This window comes from Lynx rufus, unplaced genomic scaffold (genome assembly GCF_022079265.1).
Source record: "Lynx rufus isolate CCGP_SWC_20201006 ecotype Redwood Valley unplaced genomic scaffold, mLynRuf1.p SCAF_4, whole genome shotgun sequence".
Taxonomy (NCBI): Eukaryota; Metazoa; Chordata; class Mammalia; order Carnivora; family Felidae; genus Lynx; species Lynx rufus.
Window position 1 is genome coordinate 95298388 of NW_025814856.1, and position 20273 is coordinate 95318660.

A 20273-nucleotide genomic window follows, 5' to 3' on the forward strand; every position below is an offset into this window, starting at 1 on the left:
CCACCCAGGTGCCCCCGAAATACTCCATTTTTGAAGACAAAAGCTACAGTTTTGCATCTTTGTGTCTCCCTGTAGTCAGCACATTGCTTTGTGCACAGTTAATGCTCAGAAAATAGGAAAACTACTTTCATTCGAGAAAAAGAAAAAGGTGATCAATTTGGGCCTGCGGTATGTGTCATATATGACACGTGTGTGTATCGTAGAATTTTAACTGGCCTCAAGTTTACAGCTGAAGTTAAGAGCATCAGTGGATTGTTGTGTTAAGCCTGTTTCCAGAAATTATTCTAATCCTCTTGCCATAAGAAACACCTAGGCTAGGAGACTGTTAAAGTGAGGACAGGAGAGCAGGTGTGGGGGATGAGCTCCAAGGCACAGAATGCCGAGCCAGTCATGAAATCACCGTCATCTGCAGTAATTCCTGATGAGGTACCAGCACCGCTGAACTGGAAGTTGCCCACGACCCACCCCCCTTTCCAAAGCCTACCTGAACAGATAATCTTACCTAGGTGCTCTGGATGAAGGTGTACCTGTGACCAGAATTTCCTCTCTACTGCTTGTGCCTTTTAGGTTGAAAAATCCAGGTAGAACGTACTCTTTAAAGCAGCGTTTCTCACATTTCACCCATGGTTCTTGTTGAGTTACAGATTCTGATTCGTCAGGTGGAGCCTGAGCTGCTTTCTGCAGGTGGTGCTGATGCTGCTCGTTCATGGACCATGTTTTGAGTAGCAAGGCTCCAGCATCTGGGCTCCTGCCTCCGGGTCCCTCTCCCTGGGTTCATTTTTCCACATTTCATGCCGCTGCTTCTTCAGTCAGCCTCACTGCGTTGCATCTGCTTGGCAACATTGCCCTCCTCCAGCCTCTGCAGCCTCCACCCGCGGGGTCCTGACCGGCGTGCACGTATACTTCCTTCACTGGGGCTCCCACAGTGCACAGCTGGGGACTGACAGGCTGAAGCCTTGTCAACGGTAACATCACTCAGTGAAAAGAAGGGAAAAGCAGTTGAGATGAGAGTGAAATCCATGAGGGAGTCAGGGTTTAGGGAGACAGGGAATAGAAACAGTAGGAGAGAAGGAGGAGGGGGAAGAATGAAAATTTAGTTAGAGGAAAATATATTTTAAATGAGCTGCTCTCCATGCAGAATGCTCCAGTGAAGAGCGTTTTCTGGAATAGTGTCAAATTTATTTTTTTAGTTCTCCTCTAATTTGTCTGACAACCAGCTGCTTATTCTGTTCATTTATCTGCTGAAAATCTTGTGTGGCCCTTTGGATCCAGGCAGAAGACTTAAAAAAAAAAAAATCTGTAAACCATCTAACAACCGAGGGCCTCTGAGAGATGGCCTGGTTAGATTGGACCAGTCAGTTCCAGCCCTTGCTGACATTAGAATCACCAGGGAGCTTTAGAAAATTCCTCATACCTAGGCTACAGTGCCAGCCAGTTAAATCAGAATCATTGGGGTGGGTCCCAGTCCTTACTGTGTTTTTTAACGTGTTTTTTGTTTGTTTGTTTTTATGCCTCCCAGATGATTCCATGGGCAGCTAAGCGCCCCCAAGCCAGACCTTTACCTTCTAGCAGATGAATTGAATTCACTTTAAGTAGAAATCAAAGAGTTGTCCTTTATTTATTTCGGTTCCTTCCCATCTGGACCCTTGCCATGTTGAAAACTCTGCACAATATTTTGGAAACACCATCTCTTTTAATTCAGCAGTTGAGCCACTGATTAAATATTCAAGCAGCTTTCTGAAGCTCCAGGCAGCTTTTCATTTTCTCAGTTTAGTGGCTCCCCCTGCTGGCCCTTCTCAGTAAAGGTTGCTGCTCTGCAGAATCTTACTACTGGTTCTGACCTCTGAAACACAGCCCAGAATCACAGCATCTTAAGGTAGCTTTTCTAGTTCCACATACAACCTGTATGCCATTGTCCATTGCCAAAAATGAACAGTGTAAAGCCCTAACCCCTTGCCTAGTGGCACTGTATATAAAGCCTGGGGAATGAGGGAAGAGAGGCTCAATCTCTGTGTGTGTGCATATCCACACACATACACATATCATATACCTGTATACACACACTACATGCATGCATGTATCTGCTTATCATGCTGCCAGAAAAGATTCTGATATCAGCCATTGATTTTTTTCTGGTTCCCTGCAAAATAATTAATATTGATACTTACTTTGGATAGAAAATAGGGAAGGAAAGCTTTCATCCATATTTTCTCTACCCTCCTTCATCTACTCACACCCTTTTCCTAATCAACTTGCTTCTCCTTATCTATCCTGCAAGTTATCATTATGGCCACATAAAAACAAAGGTAGATGTAAATGCATAATCTAATCTTGTAAGCTATTTGTTGTAATATTGTATCACAATTTTACCACAGATAATCCTTGTGTCAGTGGAGGCAGAATTCGATCCTTATTATATCTGAATGCAGAATATAGTGCAGTCCAACGCTCAGCTCTAATTAAACCTCATAAGGCTGCCATTACAATTTGTACAGTTCTTATCATTAGCATGCCCTTCTTTGTTGTATATTAATATCTTAACCCACTGGCCGTTGTTTTCCAGCTGACTCAGTACCGCATAGATCAGTCCCCGATTGACATTGCAGTACTTGATCTGTTGGAGGTGATGTTCCAAACCATTTCTTTGTCATCAAGGGTAAACATTTCCAAGCCACCTATGGGACATATGTCCACCACCCCTTGACCTTTCTGGGTACATCCTGTAGAAGACAGTTATTTATCTTTGTCCCTCTTCCCAGGCAGCACCTGGCATTGGCACAGCAATCCAGATGTGCTGACTAGTATGATTCAGTGATTTAATCTGTACTAGTGGTTTATCGCTATAGAACAATATTACCACAAACTTAGCCACTTAACACACATTTGTCATCTCAGTTCTGGTCCGTCAGGTATCCAGGCATGGCTTAGCTGGTGCTCTGCTTCAGGTGCTTACAGGGTTGCAATCACGATGTCACCTGGGCCTGCAATCTTATGGATTGGATTCACTGGGACTAGGGAAGGATTCACTTCTAAGATCACGTGGTTGTTGACAGCATTCAGTTTCTTGCGAGCTATTAGACTGGGGACCTTGAGTTTTGTTGGCTATTGTCTGAAGGTACCTCCAGGTCTTTGTCTTACGGCTTTCCCAGCACGACTGCTTGCTCCCTCAAAGCCAACAAGGGAAAGAGTCTCCCAGCAAGATGAGGGCTGGCATCCTACACGTTGTAATCACAGAAGTGACATCTTCTCACTTTTGCCATATTCTGTTGGTTAAAAGCAAGTCACTGGTTCCGTCCACAGTCCAGGGGAGGAGTGTAAACACCAGCAGGCAGGGATTTGGGGGCTATCTTAAAGTCAGAATACTCCAATCTCCTTTCATTTCCACCGAGTGGTCTCATAGAATTTGTACTCAGCTAAAAACCATGAGTCCTTGGTTATACAAATTGTTGCCTGCTAAGTCTTTCCATCTCAAACAAGTAATAGAACCTAGGTCCCAGACTTCATGTTTAATGCTATTAGGTGTTCCTGTGTTGGGCTTGTCCAGTTGTTCCTACCTGATTAAATATTTTTTAATCCTGGCTCAGCCTTCAGAATATTTCATATCCTTTTTTTTTAAATTTTTTTTAAAGTTTATTTATTTTTGAGACAGAGAGAGACAGAGCATGAACAGGGGAGGAGCAGAGAGAGAGGGAGACACAGAATCTGAAACAGGCTCCAGGCTCTGAGCTGTCAGCACAGAGACCAACGCGGGGCTCAAACTCATGGACCGTGAGATCATGACCTGAGCCAAAGTCGGACACTTAACCGACCAAGCCACCCAGGCGCCCCAGAATATTTCATATCTTTCCTATTGTGTCATCTGAGAATGTAATACCTTTTTCTATGATGTTCTTTAAGTCACTGATGAAAATGGTGAAGAAGTTGGTACCTGGTCCCGTGTGTGTGTGTGTGTGCAAGCGCGTGTGCATGTGTGTCTATGTGTGTGAGTGTATGTGTGTGTTGGACTGGAAGAGAGAGGAGAATGAAGAAGTCCTCGTTCCTCATACCCATAACCTCTGGAGTCTGGGCCATGTTATCATTTAACACCATCTGAGCCACGTTGCTCTTTCAGATCCTCCTGGGAGTGAGATAGTACAGCTCTGAAGAGCGTAGTCAAACTAATCTGATTTTGAATCCCAGCTCCACCCACTTGATAACTATTTTTCCTGATAGAGCACACACAGGAAGGAGGAAAGTTAGGAAGTTCTTTTTTTCTGTGGGTCATCTTTGAACTTTATGCCATCTGTTCCAGAGTGCAGTGTGTAATAGCCGAGCTCAGTTCTGCTGAGTTTCTTCACAAGCTTCATTTAGGACTTCTCACTGAGGGATCATAAAAAATCTTCCAGAACTTGGGGCGCCTGGGTAGCTCAGTCACTTAAGCATCTGACTTAGGCTCAGGTCATGACCTCATGGTTCATGGGTTCGAGCCCCAAGTTGGGCTCTGTGTTGACAGCTCAGAGCCTGGAACCTGCTTCTGATTCTGTTTCCCTCTCTCTCTGCCCCTCCCACACTTGTGTTCCATCTCTCTCTCTCTCTCTCTCTCAAATAAATAAACATTAGGAAAAAAATCTTCCAGAACCTAAAGTAGTACAGCTGTGAAGCACTTGTTATTTTAGAGATGTTGTATGTATGGACTTTCAGAGTTGAGGTTTAAAAGCCAAACCAAAGCCATTTGGTTGTTCTCCATTGCCTTAGATTCATTGCTAAGTCAACTTGAAATCGCCAGCACTGCCACAGAATGCCCAGCTCACACAACTGCAAACTCAAAAGTGGGAGTCCAGCACGTTCCACATTGCCGCATTAGCACATACTTGTGTGAGCCAGTTTTATCTTGATTGGCCAGAGTTGGTTGGCCAGATTTATCCTGATTGGCCAGAGTTCCTCTGTGCCAGAGTCTCTGTGAGAGACTCCTCTGACCTCTTGGCCAGGAAAATCATTAACAGTCCTTGTTCTGCATAAACCATGGGTGTTCTTCAGGAAAAACCTATGAACCCATTTTTAGCAGCCCTGGGACCTATACAAAAGCAGAAACTGGGAAATGTGGGAATTCGTGGAACTGTTAAAAATTTGGAAGGGTAAGTAAGTATTTCTGACAAGCACTAGTTCTTGAGCTCTTAGCTTTTGAACTTTAGAATCTGCTTTTCTTCTGTTACTTATAAAGTAGGTATTTCAGCAGAGAGACCCTCTTTTTTCTCAGCATCTTCCTCTGCTCATCATAGAGGCCGACGTGATGGGTGGGATCTATGCCGGACCTGTCAGTGTATAAGTAAGCCCAGAAGAGTTAAGTTTGGGGTCATTAAATCATAGTTCATCAGGGTCAGACAGTATAAACCTCTACTGAGAAGGTGAGATTGTCCCTTGTTTTTCTTAACAGATGTTAAAAGTCCAGGAAATCACAGAGACACCCTTCTGGAAACTGTGTATCCCTATATTCATTATAGGGAAGTAAGACCATTTTGTAGCTTATACTTTGGCATTTACTTTCTATTACCATAAATATGCTAAAGAGTTCCACATGTTTTTCTCGATTTTAATCCCTCTCCTGAGATCTGTATCTGTATTTCCAGCAGCTCTTTACACATCCCCTATCTTGATCTGCAGACCTTTCTACCATTTAATAAGGTCAGAATTAAACTCATTTCCCTCACCCCCAAACCTGCTTTATCACCTACATTCTTGATTTTTAACTAATAGCTTCTTATTCCCTATAAAATGGCTCTTAAGTGGTAACAAGTACATTTTACATCATGACTCACAACGCACAAATATACATATACGTGCACAGATACAACATGAATAAGTTTCATAAAACAACATGCATCTTTAACATGTACGTTGTTACCTTCTGATACTATCTGTTGTTTTCATCTTTATAAAAATGCTGATGTCAACACTGCATGAAATTTACAGCCCCCCCCTCCCCCGCCCCTGCCAGGAGTCATGTGACCTGCAGTCTGAAAAAACCTGAGACTGAGATAAAATGCAGGCCCCATTTATTCGGTATCTGGCCCTAGCCTCCCATTCCATAACTCAGCCAACAGTCCAGTGACACCAGACTTCACTCTGTAGCCCAGACACGCCATTCACTCATTTGGTCAGCATTTACTGAGTGCATATTTGGTGCCAGGCACATAGTAGACACTAGGGATCTAAAGATGAATACTGCTCTCTCCACTCTGATGTCTACTGTGCAGTGCGGAGATAGACCAGTAATCTAACAATTGTAAGGCTGCGAGTAGGCCGTATAAGGAGACTGAACAAAACCCTCAGAGATCACAAGGATCACAGCATGCAACGTGGACCAAAAATGCCAGAAAGTCTTTCATGAGCCCATGAGCTGAAGCTAGAAAAAGAGGTAGGAGTTAACCTGGCCAGTGGTCGGCAGGGCATTCCAGAAGAGAAAGCCACTGTGAGAAGGCATGGAGGCACGAGCAGCATGAGAATTTGGAGAACTGAAAGTATTTTGACACAGCCTTTCCTTATAACCAGAGTCCTCTGCTGTCCCCATCCCCTGCCCTATGCCCCTTCTCTGTACTTGGCCAACCAATACTCGATGTTCCCATGTCGCTTTTCTCCCTGGCCCCAGGGGGACTCAGGCACACCTCCACTCTGGACTGTCACCTCCCTCTCCCCAAACTTCTGAGAAAGCACTTGTGTTGAAGGCAGCCCATTGTTGCCCCAGTTCAGCTGCCTTACTGGAGGCAGACTCCAGGCAGAGCCCCAGTCTCATCCTTCTGTCTTCTGTGATGAACACAGTAAATGTTAGCCTGTGAAGAGATGAACCAATGAAGGAACAGGGCAATGTACCAGCCACAGGCACAGATTTCAGGGGAAGCTGCTTAAATGACTATGTAGAAGACTTTTTAACGTATGGCATGTCTGTCATTTGAAAACTGAAAGCCCCTCAGACCTTATCAATCTGCCTATTTACAGATGTGGGACCACATCTGAAATGTTGATGGTGCTATTTTCTTTTGCACTGTATTTGCAAAAGATTACTTTTTACTTTTAGAGAATACCTCTTTTTCTAACTTAAAAGTGTCTTGGTGGGCACCTGGGTGGCAGAGTTGGTTAAGCGTCTGACTCTTGGTTTCAGCTCAGGTCATGTCTCATGGTCATGAGATCAAGTCTTACATCAGGCTCTGCACTGACAGCCCAGAGCCTACTTGGGATTCTCTCTCTCCCCCTCCTCTGGTCGGTCTCTCTCTCTTTATCTCTCTCTCTCTCTCTCTCTCTCTCTCTCAAACTGAATAAACTTTAACAAAAAGTGTCTTAGTCAACTAATATAAATGAAAATCTGACATCAGAGACAACATACACCCATTTTCTTCCGAGCACACATAGCTTTTCATCTGTAACCATACATTTAACCTAGATTGCCTTCCCAAAAAGGCTTTCACAGGAAGCAAGACTGATTTTTAACTCTTGTTTTCCTTTGCCCACTTTCTGTCCACATTGTATTTCTTGTGCAAATGGCCCAGGAGTTGTAGGCAGGAAGAAATTGAGGTGTGTAGTCTCATCAGTCAACACTATAATAATAATTTTTTAAAAGTCTTACGGATTTTCTCTTTGCAGATGACTTTTATGAGACAGCCATAATATTTGATAATCACTTTGAAACAGAACACTGGGTATGGACAGGAATAGTGCCTATGAAGAAGTTTTGGTAACACAAACAGGTTTTGTAGAAACAGGTATAGTCAGGGTCATACCCCTATCTTTACTAAGAGTGAGAGAAAAAGGCCCAAGTTCTGGCTGGACTTTCTGTTGCTTTTAAAACCATTAGAGGGTCTGTGTCATATGTGATGGATTGGTTGTGATCAAATCATGGTTTTGAGCTGAGGGGTCCTCCCTTTAGTTGCTAACGTCCTTCACGACTTTCTTGCGGATTTTAGTGGAAGCTCAAAGTGGAGCATCACTCAGATGAGCTGTGTGCACTGGTTGTCTCCCTGTCTTGAAATAATAGTTGGAATTAGTGGGGAAAAAGGGGGGAAGTACTGGGGCACCTGGTGACTCAGTTGGTTAAGCATCTCGCTCTTGATTTCAGCCCAAGTCATAATCTCATTGGTTCATGAGTTTGAGCCCTATATCAGGCTCTGTGCTGACAGTGAGGAGACCTGCTTGGGGTTCTCTCCCTCTGCCTCTCTCTCTCTGCCCCTCCCATGCTCTCTGTCTTTCAAAATGAATAAATATATTAAAATACTTAAAAAAATTTAAATAAAAAATAAATTTTTTGAAAAGAAGAGGAAGTGCCTTTTGCAGACACTGTTACTGCAGTAGTTTGTGTCAGACATGGTGTCTTTGTCTCCTTTCCTATCTTACAACCACTCCCCCCCCGCCCCCAGCCCTCTTGACTGTCTCCCCACCGCCCATCCAGCCCATCCATAGTGTGGCTTTCTTTGTGTAGATGTGCCTATTGATGTTACTCTTGTTTAGTGCTTGCAAAAATTAACCAGTTACAGTTAAAAAGAATAATATTATCTCATTCCAGAACCCAGATTCAGTGTTTCTGTGGGGGAACGTAATAATGTATTTAATCCTGATTCACTAGAGTAGGAAGCGGTGAGTGAAACACTCACTGTATGTGCGCCACCCTTTGACATGACAGCCCTGTCCCCTACTAAATAAATACATAAATAATCAGAGCTCTGTATTTCCTTATTGCCTAGGAGTACATGCTAGTCCTCAGATAAAGTAGAATATCTTAATTTCCTTCCATGATCTCTGTCATTCCTCCTCTTTTGCCAGCTTCTGGCTTTATCTCTTGCCCTTTCTAACCTGTTACATTGTGCGTGTTGGTCCATCATAGTTTGAGTTAACATACAGCATGTGGCACTGACTCCCCTGAACATGGAGGTGGTCACTATATTCTCCCCCATGGCCAGTGCCTCCCTGACCTGACCCTGTTTTCTGGGGGTACTTTGAGTAATATCTAGTACTTACATAGTGCTTACTCATGCCGGGTAGTACTCTCGCCACAAACGAGGTAGGTGTTGTCATCCCCAGTTTACAAAGGAGGAAATTGAAAGTTCAGTTCAGTGAGGAACCTCTGTGAGGCTATTTCTTGCCCATGATCACATGACTAGTAAGTAGGGGAGCAAGGATTTGAACCCAAGAAATCTGTCTCCAGGGGTGAGCTCCTAACCCTCCAACTCCACTGTTCTCAATCTGTGATTTACCGTGATCATGGAGTGTAACAGCGACCGCTGGTCGACCTGAATGTTCACATGGAGCGAACCCAGTTTTATGTGAGCAGCGATTGCCCTTCAGCCAGATCAAACATTGTGGTGATAGAAAAATAGATGGAGAAAGAAGGTGAAAATGTGGATGAAGAGAGGAACATGTGTAGGGAGGGCCGTATTTGGGGATGAGGAAATCCTAAGCCACACAAACATGTTAACTGAAATGAGCAATATGGCCATTAGAGAATGAGTGTCCCAAGCTGTCTGTCCTGCTTCTTTGAAACATTATGATCCTATTCAGAGGATTTGGGGGGAGAAATGACAGAATTCTTACAACTGTTAAATGATCAGACATCTGATACTGGAGTGAAGGACAACAGCTCATGCAGGAATCATGAGGCACATACACATACTCTGTTCAGCTCTGTGGAGCTAATAAGTTATCATTTGAGACCTTAGCCTACCCAGTAAGTTTGGAGTTGATAAAATGCAGCAGATTAAGCTTACTGTGTTCAGCTGCATTTGTTCAAATGCAGACATTCATCTTGGGTGGCTCTTTAGTTTTTAGTTTGGGGTTTGTTTGTACTGAAATAAAATCCCTGGCACACGATCATGGAAAAAAATCCAGAGTTTCATCATATGTAGTGTACTGTTTTTCTACACTGGAGAGTTTTGAGTGCTTTGGAAATAATAAGTCTGTTTCCACAATTTCCTGCTCTCTCCCAGGTTCTCGGAACGCCAAATGAGGACACATGGCCTGGAGTTCATTCTTTACCACATTTTAAGCCAGGTATGTTTCATTAATTACAAATGACTAAGTGCTTCCTCTGTGCATAGTAGATAGATACGTGTTCCCCTTCAAGCGTATATATTATACCTTGAAAAATCCTGGTTACTTGCCATTGTGTATCCTGCCTATTAGTGGAGGTGCCCTTTTGTTTTTACAGTTTATTTGTCTGTAAAGATGGAATTAATGGCATTCCTCATGAGAGATTTTCACCGTATGTACCTCCTTTGAGTTGACTGGCTAATCTTAATGTAACTATTTTGTCATCAGACTAACATCCATGTCTATAAAACAAAATTTAAATCAGGGTACTATGATCGGTCTGCGTGATTCCTTATAAAAATACTAGGAAAAAAATTAAATTGTAAAAACGAAAACTTTACATTTTGATTTGTTTTTTAAAAACTACTGATATACAGTCGATTAGTTTGAGTTTTAACATACAAAATGTTTTGAATGTCTGTTGGACAGGATGCAGTCTTTTTTTAGTGTAAAATATTTAAACCTCTGAACTGGAAAATCTGAGAAAAATGCCAAACCTTTAAAATAAATTGTCATTTTTTTCTTCACCAGTAGGTGGCAGTGAAGAAACTTTCAGTTCTAATGATTGCACTTTAGAGAAAGAATCTGAAACGTGGTAATTTAAAATTTTTATAGGACACATGAAAAGTTTGGAATTGGAAATTTAATGAAAATCAATGGTGTGAATTATTGTGAAATAGTTCTCTTGGGTTTTTTTCTCTTTTCTCTGTCACAAAACATAGATTATAAAGTGCACACCTACAATAAAATTACTGAAAGGGATTTTATAGAAGATCTAATAGTCCATTATTTTATGAGGAAAAGAACTATGAATAATTTCTGTTATGGGAGCCAAGTTTATTCTCTTGCTCCTCTTCCCCTTTTTTTGGGAACCATCAGGAATAAATTATCAATCCCAAAGAATGACTGAGTTAGGAAACTATTTTTATTCTCAGTATTTTTCTTCTGAAAGTGTACAGTGTGCTGAGAATTCTTCTATCTTCTTGGGCTGCCCCAAGGACTCTTTGTACTCTTACTGAAAATTTTAAGTTAGCTTCTATGTTCTGAAAGACTATAGAAACTTAACAATTTAAGATGGATTTTTTTCCTTCTTTTTTTTAACCAAGCGAGAAGTACCCTTTAACTGCTCCAGCTGTTCCTAATGGAATCTGAGAACACGGCTCTTTATAAATGTTCCAAATGTGGGCTGTGAAAGAAGGTTAGCTTCCCCATGTTGGTATCTAAAATCTCAAGTCCTAGGAAAATAAAATAGAGGAGAATACAAAAAGATTTTAAATAAATGAAGTTAGATGTAGAGAGGAGTAATTAAGACAGTCATTTTTGCCTGCCAAGTTTCTTCACTAGAAAAGATGGAGTAATATGTTTATTTTGGGGTGACTAGAATTAATCTTCATCAACAAGGTACAAAAGCATTTATTAAATGTGTTCTGGAAAGTACTATGATGTAGTGCAAGTTAGGCTAACAGATTGGGAACTTTATGAGATCAGGGACTGTGCATAGTTCGTATTTTAGTGTTCAATAAATATTTGTTGCCCTGAATTATACTCAGTGTTTAAAACAGACACTCTTGGGGCGCCTGGGTGGCGCAGTCGGTTAAGCGTCCGACTTCAGCCAGGTCACCATCTCGCGGTCCGTGAGTTCGAGCCCCGCGTCAGGCTCTGGGCTGATGGCTCGGAGCCTGGAGCCTGTTTCCGATTCTGTGTCTCCCTCTCTCTCTCTGCCCCACCCCGTTCATGCTCTGTCTCTCTCTGTCCCAAAAATAAATAAACATTGAAAAAAAAAATTTAAAACAGACACTCTTTATATGACTTTTCGAGTGTAGAACATAGGTAAATTAAGATAGTGTGTGTTTAAGTTATTTAATATTATGTGCAAGTGTCAAGACAGGCCATACATAAAAGGTGACAGGGAACCAGAAGGACACATTTAGATGGTAAAAGGCATGGATACTGAAAACAAGAAAGATATTCCACGCAAAGCTTGGGGCTTGTGGATAAGAGTAAACCTGGGGACGTCTGGGTGGCTTAGACCGACTCTTGATTTCGGCTCAGGTCATGAGCTCAGGGTTTGTGAGTTAGAGCCCCGGGTTGGGCTGTGTACTGTCAGGGCAGAGCCTGCTTGGGATTCTCTTCCCTCTCTCTCTGCCCCTCCCCTGTGTTCTCAGTCTCTCTCTCAATAAATAAACTCAATCAGACCATCAGGGGAGTCCTGGTCTCTGACTTCCTGGACCTCCTCCTCCAGGGGAAGAAGAAATGCATTCCTAGAGGAGAAAAATACCAGTGCTAGGGGCTACCTGCCCCCGCCCCCCACTCTGTAGCTCCTTATACTACCCCCAAAGAGTGCCTTAGAAAGTCAGAGGGAAAGCAAAAGAGCTTGAACCTTAAGGATATACTTTTAATAGATATTTTTTTAGATCAGTATTAGCCTCATAGCAAAATTGAGCAGGATGTACAAAGGTTGCTCCTATATGCCTGTCCCACATACACACCCATTATCAACATCTCCCACTAGAGTGGTGCTTTTGTTACAGTTTGATAAACCTAAACTGACACATCATTATCATCATCCAAAGTTCATAGTATACATTGGGGTTCACTGTTGGTGTTGTGTGTTCTGTGGGTTTGGACCAATATATAATGACATGTATGCACCATAATAGTATCCTATAGAGTAGTTTAACTGCCCTAAAGATCCTCTGTGCTTTGCCTGTCCTTCCTCCCTAACCTCCTAACCCCTAGCAACCACTTTTTAAATTTATTTTTTTTAATTTTTTAATGCTTATTTATTATTGAGAGACAGAGGGGGCAGAGCATGAGTATGGAAGAGGCAGAGAGATGGGGAGACACAGAATCCGAAGCAGGCTCCAGACTCTGAGCTGTCAGCGCAGAGCCCAATGCGGACCTCGAACTCACAAACTGCAAGATCATGACCTGAGCTGAAATTGGACACTTAACCAACTGAGCCACCCAGGCGCCCCACCACTTTTTTAAAAATTGTCTCCATAGTTTTGCCTTTTCCAGAATGTCATAAAGTTGAAATCATACAGGGTGTTGCCTTTTCAGATTGGCTTCTTTCACTTAGTAATATGCACTGAAATTGTCTTCATGTTTCCTCATGGCTTGATTTCTTCTTAGTGCTAAATATCCCATTATCGTGATATATTTCAGTTTACTTATCCATCCACCTACTGAAGGACACCTTAATTGTTTTAAGTTTTGGCAGTTATGAATAAAAATGCTATAAATACCTGTGTGCAGGTTTTTGTATGGACATAAGCTTCCAGCTCGTTTGGGCAGCTACCAAGGAGTGTGGTCACTAGATCATACATACTTGGCTTAATTTTTTAATAGCTAATAAATTTAAGCAACTCAAGATATCAAATAATATGAAAAAGAAGATGCAAAGCCTTCCCAACCCTGTCTGCCATCCTCCCACTTCCCCAGAACCACTGCCCCCACCACAGGCCCCCATTTTATTACTTTCCAATATTAAACACAATTTTGGGTCTTTCTTGTCTCATGAATGCATCCTGTAAGTCTTGTCCTATTATTGTATAGAGGAAGCCAGTGCATTGCTTTCCATTGTATGGATTGAACCAATTCCCTCCTTATCGACATTTGGGTTGTTTCCAGACTTTTGCTATTATAAATATCATAACCCTGTACATATGTGTATATGTATATATACACGTATATATGTGTGTGTATATATATATGTATATATATATATACATATATATATACACATGTTGCATGCATGCAGGTATATCTTGAAGGATAAATTACCAGAGGTAGGCTTAAATATCAATACATATACAAAATTGTAATTTTGAGCACTCTGTCAAATTGCTGTCCAAAGAAATGGTGCCAGTTGGCCAGCAATATATGAGATATATACATAATATAATATATTACCAGCAATATATGAGAATGCTGCTTCTCCATTTCAGAATTTTTAGAGTTTGCCAGTCTGTTAGGTGACAAACGGAATCTCAACACAACTTTTAATTTCATTCTCCTTTTTATATGAGGTTGAGCATCTTTTCATATGTTTGAAGATCACTTTAATTTCCTTTCCTGCGAATAGTTAATATCTTTTACCCAATTTACACTTGAGTTGTATGTTGTTTTCTTATCAATTTCTATGGGTTCTTTACATATTGAAGAAAGCAATTTTGAAAAGAATTTTCACTCTCATATCTTACTTGACTTGCTTAACTGAATAAATTTTGCCTCATGAGAACAAAAGCTATGGTGGTTTAGAACAGCGCAGTCATTACATTTTTTAAAAGATCAGTTGCTATTAGAAATATATGTACAAATTTCTATATATGTACCTTTTAAGAAAACTGTTTTCAAATGAGTTATTTTATAGCTATGATCAAGGTCATGAATAAAAGCTACAAAGTTGCGTCTCTTGCTTTTAACATATTCTACTCTAATTACCTAAAAGGCCTTTTTTGTTATTGTTTTTTTTTAATTAACTTATCCTTATAGTTAACTTCTATAGAATAAGTCCAATTTCTTTATTTATTCAACAATATTTATTGAGTACCATGTGTGTGGCTAGGGAGTGGGGATATTGCAGTGAAAAAAAACCACACAAGATCCCTGACAGATAGGAGACACATGTAATACATAAAATATATAGTATACTATGTGGCAGTGAGTACTCTGGAGGGAAATAGAGGAAGAAATGGGGGCACTTCACAATTTTAAATTTTAATGTAATCAAAGAAGACCTCGCTGAAAAGATGACATTTTACTCCAGGACATGAGAGAGAGAGGGCCACGAAAATATTTGCAGGAAGAACTTTCCAGACAGAACAGCAAGTACAAAGAGGTCCTAAAGTGGGAAGAGGAGAGTATAAAATCAGGTCAGACACAGCAAGTACTGTGCTAATAGGATTCCATCACCATGTACTCTGAACCAGATAGAAAGTGCTGGAAGATTTTGAACAAGTCTGCACACGACCTGGATTGTAGTTTACTAAGATTACCCTGTCTCTTGTGTTGAGAATGGGGGCCCAGGCACAAGCAGGGAGACCAGCGAGGAGACTGTGGCAGGAGTCTAGGAGAGAGATAAAATGTGCCATGAATAAAACCACGTTACCTTCTCAACTTCTTGGTTTAGGAGAGAACTTAACATGGTTTTCCCTTGGAAAGTATGGCAAAACTAGAGAAACATTTTTAAGAACAATTGCCAAAATATTAAAAGAACAATTGGGTAACATCTGGGTCTTTTTCTTTAGTATTCAGCCTGTATATATCCTCTTCTGCTCTTAACATTTCTGCTGACACCAAATTCCTCAACCTCATTCCTTAACCTCCTATGGGAATTTGCTTATTCCCATAGCAACCAGGCAGCCAGGACAGGCCACTGCTGCATAAAATAAATAAGTCAATATGTAACACACACGTGCACACATTTATACATACACGTTTGTGTTACATATAATAAGGAGTCTAACTGTGGGAGGTGCTATTTTTCCATCATTTCCTTCTATTTAAATTTCTCTTCAAAGAAGTGGGAAGTGAGTCTGTTGCTTTGAACCTATTGCTTTCCTGTGTCTTTTCCCTCAAAGAAAAGTTCTGTGGTTCTGTGGTATATGGTCTAAAAGTAGGGATCTCTCCGTCCCCTTTTTCCTTCCTCTCCCCCGTCTCCCTCTTTTACATCAGTGTCTCCTTTTATCACCATGCTCAGACGCTTGCTGAGGGCCAGCCTCAGAGGCAAGAGGTTATTCTTAGCACTTCAGTAATTCTCTCGTGTCTGATTATATTAGATTCATCAGAGGCCAAGCCCCATTCCCTAACACAAAGTAAAAGCCCACTGTAAAACTAAGACAATTTTCGCGTTGCTTGTTTCATAGTTACACGTTAATGGGACACTTGCACACAAGGCTCTGTGCCTTGGTTTCCCTCTGAGATAGTAAGAAGCTTCCCCACGTGAATCCCAGGATCACTTTCTCCTGCCTCGCCTACCGCTCCTTTGCTTTGACAGAGGCAACATGGTTTATATGTCTCCGGTGAAATGATCCCTGAAATTCTTTGTTATATAAGACAGAGTTAGCATTACGGTTTTTAAAAAAAACACGTCGCATACATATTTGATGTGTTGTTTTATGCTTTGCAGGTTTGTGATAATCCTAAATCAGGGTAGAACATAGGTAGACATTGGAGGCTCTCCAGGCTGGTGGAATCGGGGTGGGTGACTGGAGTGCTGAGAAGACTTTGGAATTTCCTTCTGTTGAGGAAGACCCTCGGGGCTGGGAGCATAAGCACTGTTTTGGTTGTGCTGTAACTATTTAAGCAAATTGAACGTTGAAGCCTCCCTTGTAAGGTTAGGAACCTGAGATCAGAGACGTGAAGGGGCTTTTCCAAAGTGGAGGTAGACCCTAAGTCTTCCTGGGTTTCATTTCAGTGCTCTTTTTTTTTTCCCAGCATATACCATGGAAGATCATGCTACTGGATCTGTACCCTAATTACTGTATCATGATTTCTCATTGACTTTTTTCCAATGAGAGTTGTATTGACAGTTAGTCTATAAAGAAAATAACAGAAAACTAGAGAGGATCTGATCTCTGGATTTAGTGAAATACATAGAACCACAAATACCACTTTGTATAAAGAGGTTTGGCCTCAAAATAACATGGAGACTTCAACGTATGATACTTTTATTCATCTCTTAAGTGCTTCCAACAAAAGGGGCATTCAAACAGCATTCAGTTAGTGACAAAATATTATTCAGGAGTTTAAAAAAGGAAAGCACTGTAAAATTCAGAAAGAAAAAATGTTGCTAGACCATAAGCAATTAAAAGAAATAAAATTTAGATTAAAATATATCTATGTTCCCAAATCAAGCTAGAGTACAGAGCATTTCTAAAGTGATATTATTCCTTTGAAAAAGTTATCTAACACAAGAAGCTGTTTGATTAAGGAAAATTTGATGAAGATAGAATGTTTTTCAATGAATGAAGTGAAATAAAAGAAAAATTTGCCATCAGAGGCAAATTGCAGAATGGTAGTATTTTAAATATTCTGTGCTCAAAACTAAGCCCACAGACATATTGACCTTGAAGGCAACATTTAAATATGGACTTAGTTACAGACAGAGAAAGACAAATACCATATGATTTCACTTAAATGGGGTTGATTGCCAGAGGGGAGGGGGGAAGGTTATGGGCCAACTGGGTGATGGGCACTAAGGAAGGCACTTGTGATGGGCACTGGGTGTTGTATGTAAGTAATGAATCACTACATACACCTGCAAGTATTTGTTTCTACACCTGAAACGAATATTACCCTGTATGTTAACAAACTAGGATTTAAATAAAAACTTGAAAAAATAAAAATAAAAAACAAATGAATAAATGAAAAGCAGAAATAGACCCATAAATACAGAGAGCAGACTGATGATTGCCAGAGGCAAGAGTGTGGGGGGAGCAAAATGGGTGAAGGGGAGTGGGAGATACAGGCTTCCAGCTATGGAATGAGTTAGTCATGGGAATAAAAAGCACAACACAGGGAATATAGTCAATTGTATTGTAAAAGTGTTGTATGGGGACAAAAGGCCACTACACTTGTGAGGACAACATAATGTATGCAGATGTTGAATTATGTTTATTCGCCTGAAACTAATGTAACATTGTGTTGTAAATTATACTTAACTTTTTTAAAAAAGAAATGAATAAAAGTATGTGCAGAGCATGAGGATAATAGAAAAGAAATAAAAGAAATCTAAAAATATAGATAGATACTATGACTTATAATTGGGTGAAGAACTTCTCAAGTCCTGCCTATTCACAGGCCTGACTGGGGCCCAAAAGCTAAATCCAGACTTAATTCCAGAGGGAACATATAAATTCTTTCAGAAATAGGATGCCATGGTGACAACACCTTACATTTTATGTGGCATTTTATTATTTACAAAGCATTTTAATGTATTACCTCAATTGGTATTTAGAATAACTCTGAGTTATTTTAATGTTGTTGCCCTAAAACTTTTATCCCATTTTACAGACAAGAAACTGAAGCACAGAGAGATTGGGTGGCTTGCCCAAGGCTACATCTCCAGGATGTAGTGGAATCAAAACTCAACCCCACACGGGTTGCCAGTTCCCAACCTGGTATTCTCACCCCTATCTTCAAATCGTTTTCCTGAACACAAGGGTATGAGGGAGAACTGTTAGGCTTTCCTCAGCCCTGCCTTGCGTCACCTTGGGAAGATCTATACCTTCTTATAGATACGAGAACCATCCTCCACCTGCTAAGAGGGGCATCTTTTTAAGCCCTTAACCCTGTGCTTCCAGTAAATTGTCAACCCCAAAAGGCCCCCTGTGGATGTTTAGCTTCAGATATTCAGTCCTTAGTACATATTACGGGAATTACCCAGTTTCATGAATGCAGAGCTAAGGAAGTTTGGACCCTTAGCCTTGACTCACATTCTTGGCTTTCCCCTAGTCTTTAAGAAGGTGATGGAAAGGGGCGCCTGAGTGGCTCAGTCAGTTAAGCGACCGACTTCAGCTCAGGTCATAATCTCACGGTTGGTGACTTTTGAGCCCCGCGTCAGGCTCTGTGCTGACAGCTCAGAGCCTGGAGCCTGTTTCGGATTTTGTGTCTCCCTCTCTCTCTGCCCCGCCCCTGCTCACGCTCTGTTTCTCTCTGTCTCTCAATAACAAATAAACGTTAAAAAGAAATTGAAAAAAAAAAAGAAGGTTGAGAGAAAAGCAGAAACTGTTGTGTGGAATATTCAGTGCAGGAAGATTGAAAGGAGGACATCTTCATGCCAGGATGTTGCCCTTCAGAGACCACACCTTTAGTCAGGGAACCCCTGTGGACATGCAGAGACATCTTCCTGGCTCTTGCAGAAGAATAATGTCTGCTCCATCCCACTCACAAAGTCCTATGGAAATTAAATGAGATAATCTATTTTACATTCTCTTTTTCACTTTGTATTTTCTTTTATTCTACCTATCCTTAAGAAGATTTGAGCTAACTGTATAATTGATATAAAAGTACTTTTAAGCTGCTAAAGGCATGTAACTACAAAATAGTATTTTGTACCATTTATATAGTGTCCTCTGCCTGGTATTTCTTTTCCCACTCGCTCTTTATGCTTTATCTCAAGAATCATTTTTTATGCCTTTTTTTTTATATTGATTGATAGCAACTGTAATGACCATAGGTTACATCTGGGTGCACAAGAGTATAACTATGTGATGGTTATAAAAGTGGACTTTAAAAATTATTATGCAAATATCTGTCTCTTATCTCAGATTTTATTGCTAAAAACTCCATGGGTCCGCCTAAGGATTAGGACATTTAGACTCTCTCCACCCACCATCAACCTCCATCTCCTCCAACTTTGTAGTTCCTCCTCCCACCAATAAATGCCACTCTGGTCACATAGTGAAAAAGCCAGTTAATGAGTAAATTTACAAATGAAGTGAACTTTATAAAACAGAGAAAGATTTAGAAAAGGTTAAACATGACAGGAAGGGAAGATTGCCTTTATTTTTTCGCACTCTCTGATTGTGGCAGTAATGCTGGGAGGTCACAGGTCGCTGCAAGTGGGGGAGAGCATGCCAACATTGAGAGGCCACATTCAATCAGCAGTAACGTGCTTCAGATACTGTCGTGGTTCGGATTCTTATCAAGTCCGCCACTACGTGCCAGGTAGCACTGTAGGGCCTGAAGACACAGTTGTGAGTAAAGCAGATAAAACCTCTTTCTGTGTGGAGCTTATGCGCTAATGGAGAACCAGAGAGCAGAAAGCTTACAATTTGGTGTGGCTGGAGAAATGTGACCATGAAAAGCCACAGGTGATTCATAGGGGTGGGTTCTGGAAGGCCAAGGTGAGGAGTTAGGATTTTATTTGAAGTCTAAGAAGAAATCACTGAGCAGGGAAGGTTTTTGAGCAGAGAAGGAAGCTGATGTTCTATGTTTTCAAAAGGACCCACTGGCTACAAAACAGCACTTATTGCACAGATGGAAAGGGGCCGCACCTAAAAAGCATGAAGTCCTCTTGACTGGAAATTTTTGTCCACAGCTCTGGGTTGAGAAGGATCTATAACGGACAGCATGAGCTTGGGGGAAATTATTGTCACAGCAGTTAACAGTGATGCCATAGACATGGGGAATAGAGCTGACGACCAAGGATGTGTTTTGAAATAAGCCATAGAAATGGCCCATGCTATAAAATAAAAATAAGAAACAGCCCAAAA

General features: G+C 41.0%; 1 protein-coding gene across 5 annotated transcripts in view; it reads left to right on the forward strand.

The window, feature by feature from the left end:
• Positions 1 to 20273, forward strand: part of CDK14 (cyclin dependent kinase 14) — a 486541-nt gene that overhangs the window by 413036 nt on the left and 53232 nt on the right. For all 5 annotated transcript variants that reach the window (XM_047096602.1, XM_047096603.1, XM_047096604.1 and 2 more), the window contains one exon: positions 9948 to 10011. In XM_047096602.1, the coding sequence (XP_046952558.1) occupies positions 9948 to 10011 (64 nt within the window). The remainder of the gene's footprint in view (positions 1 to 9947; positions 10012 to 20273) is intronic.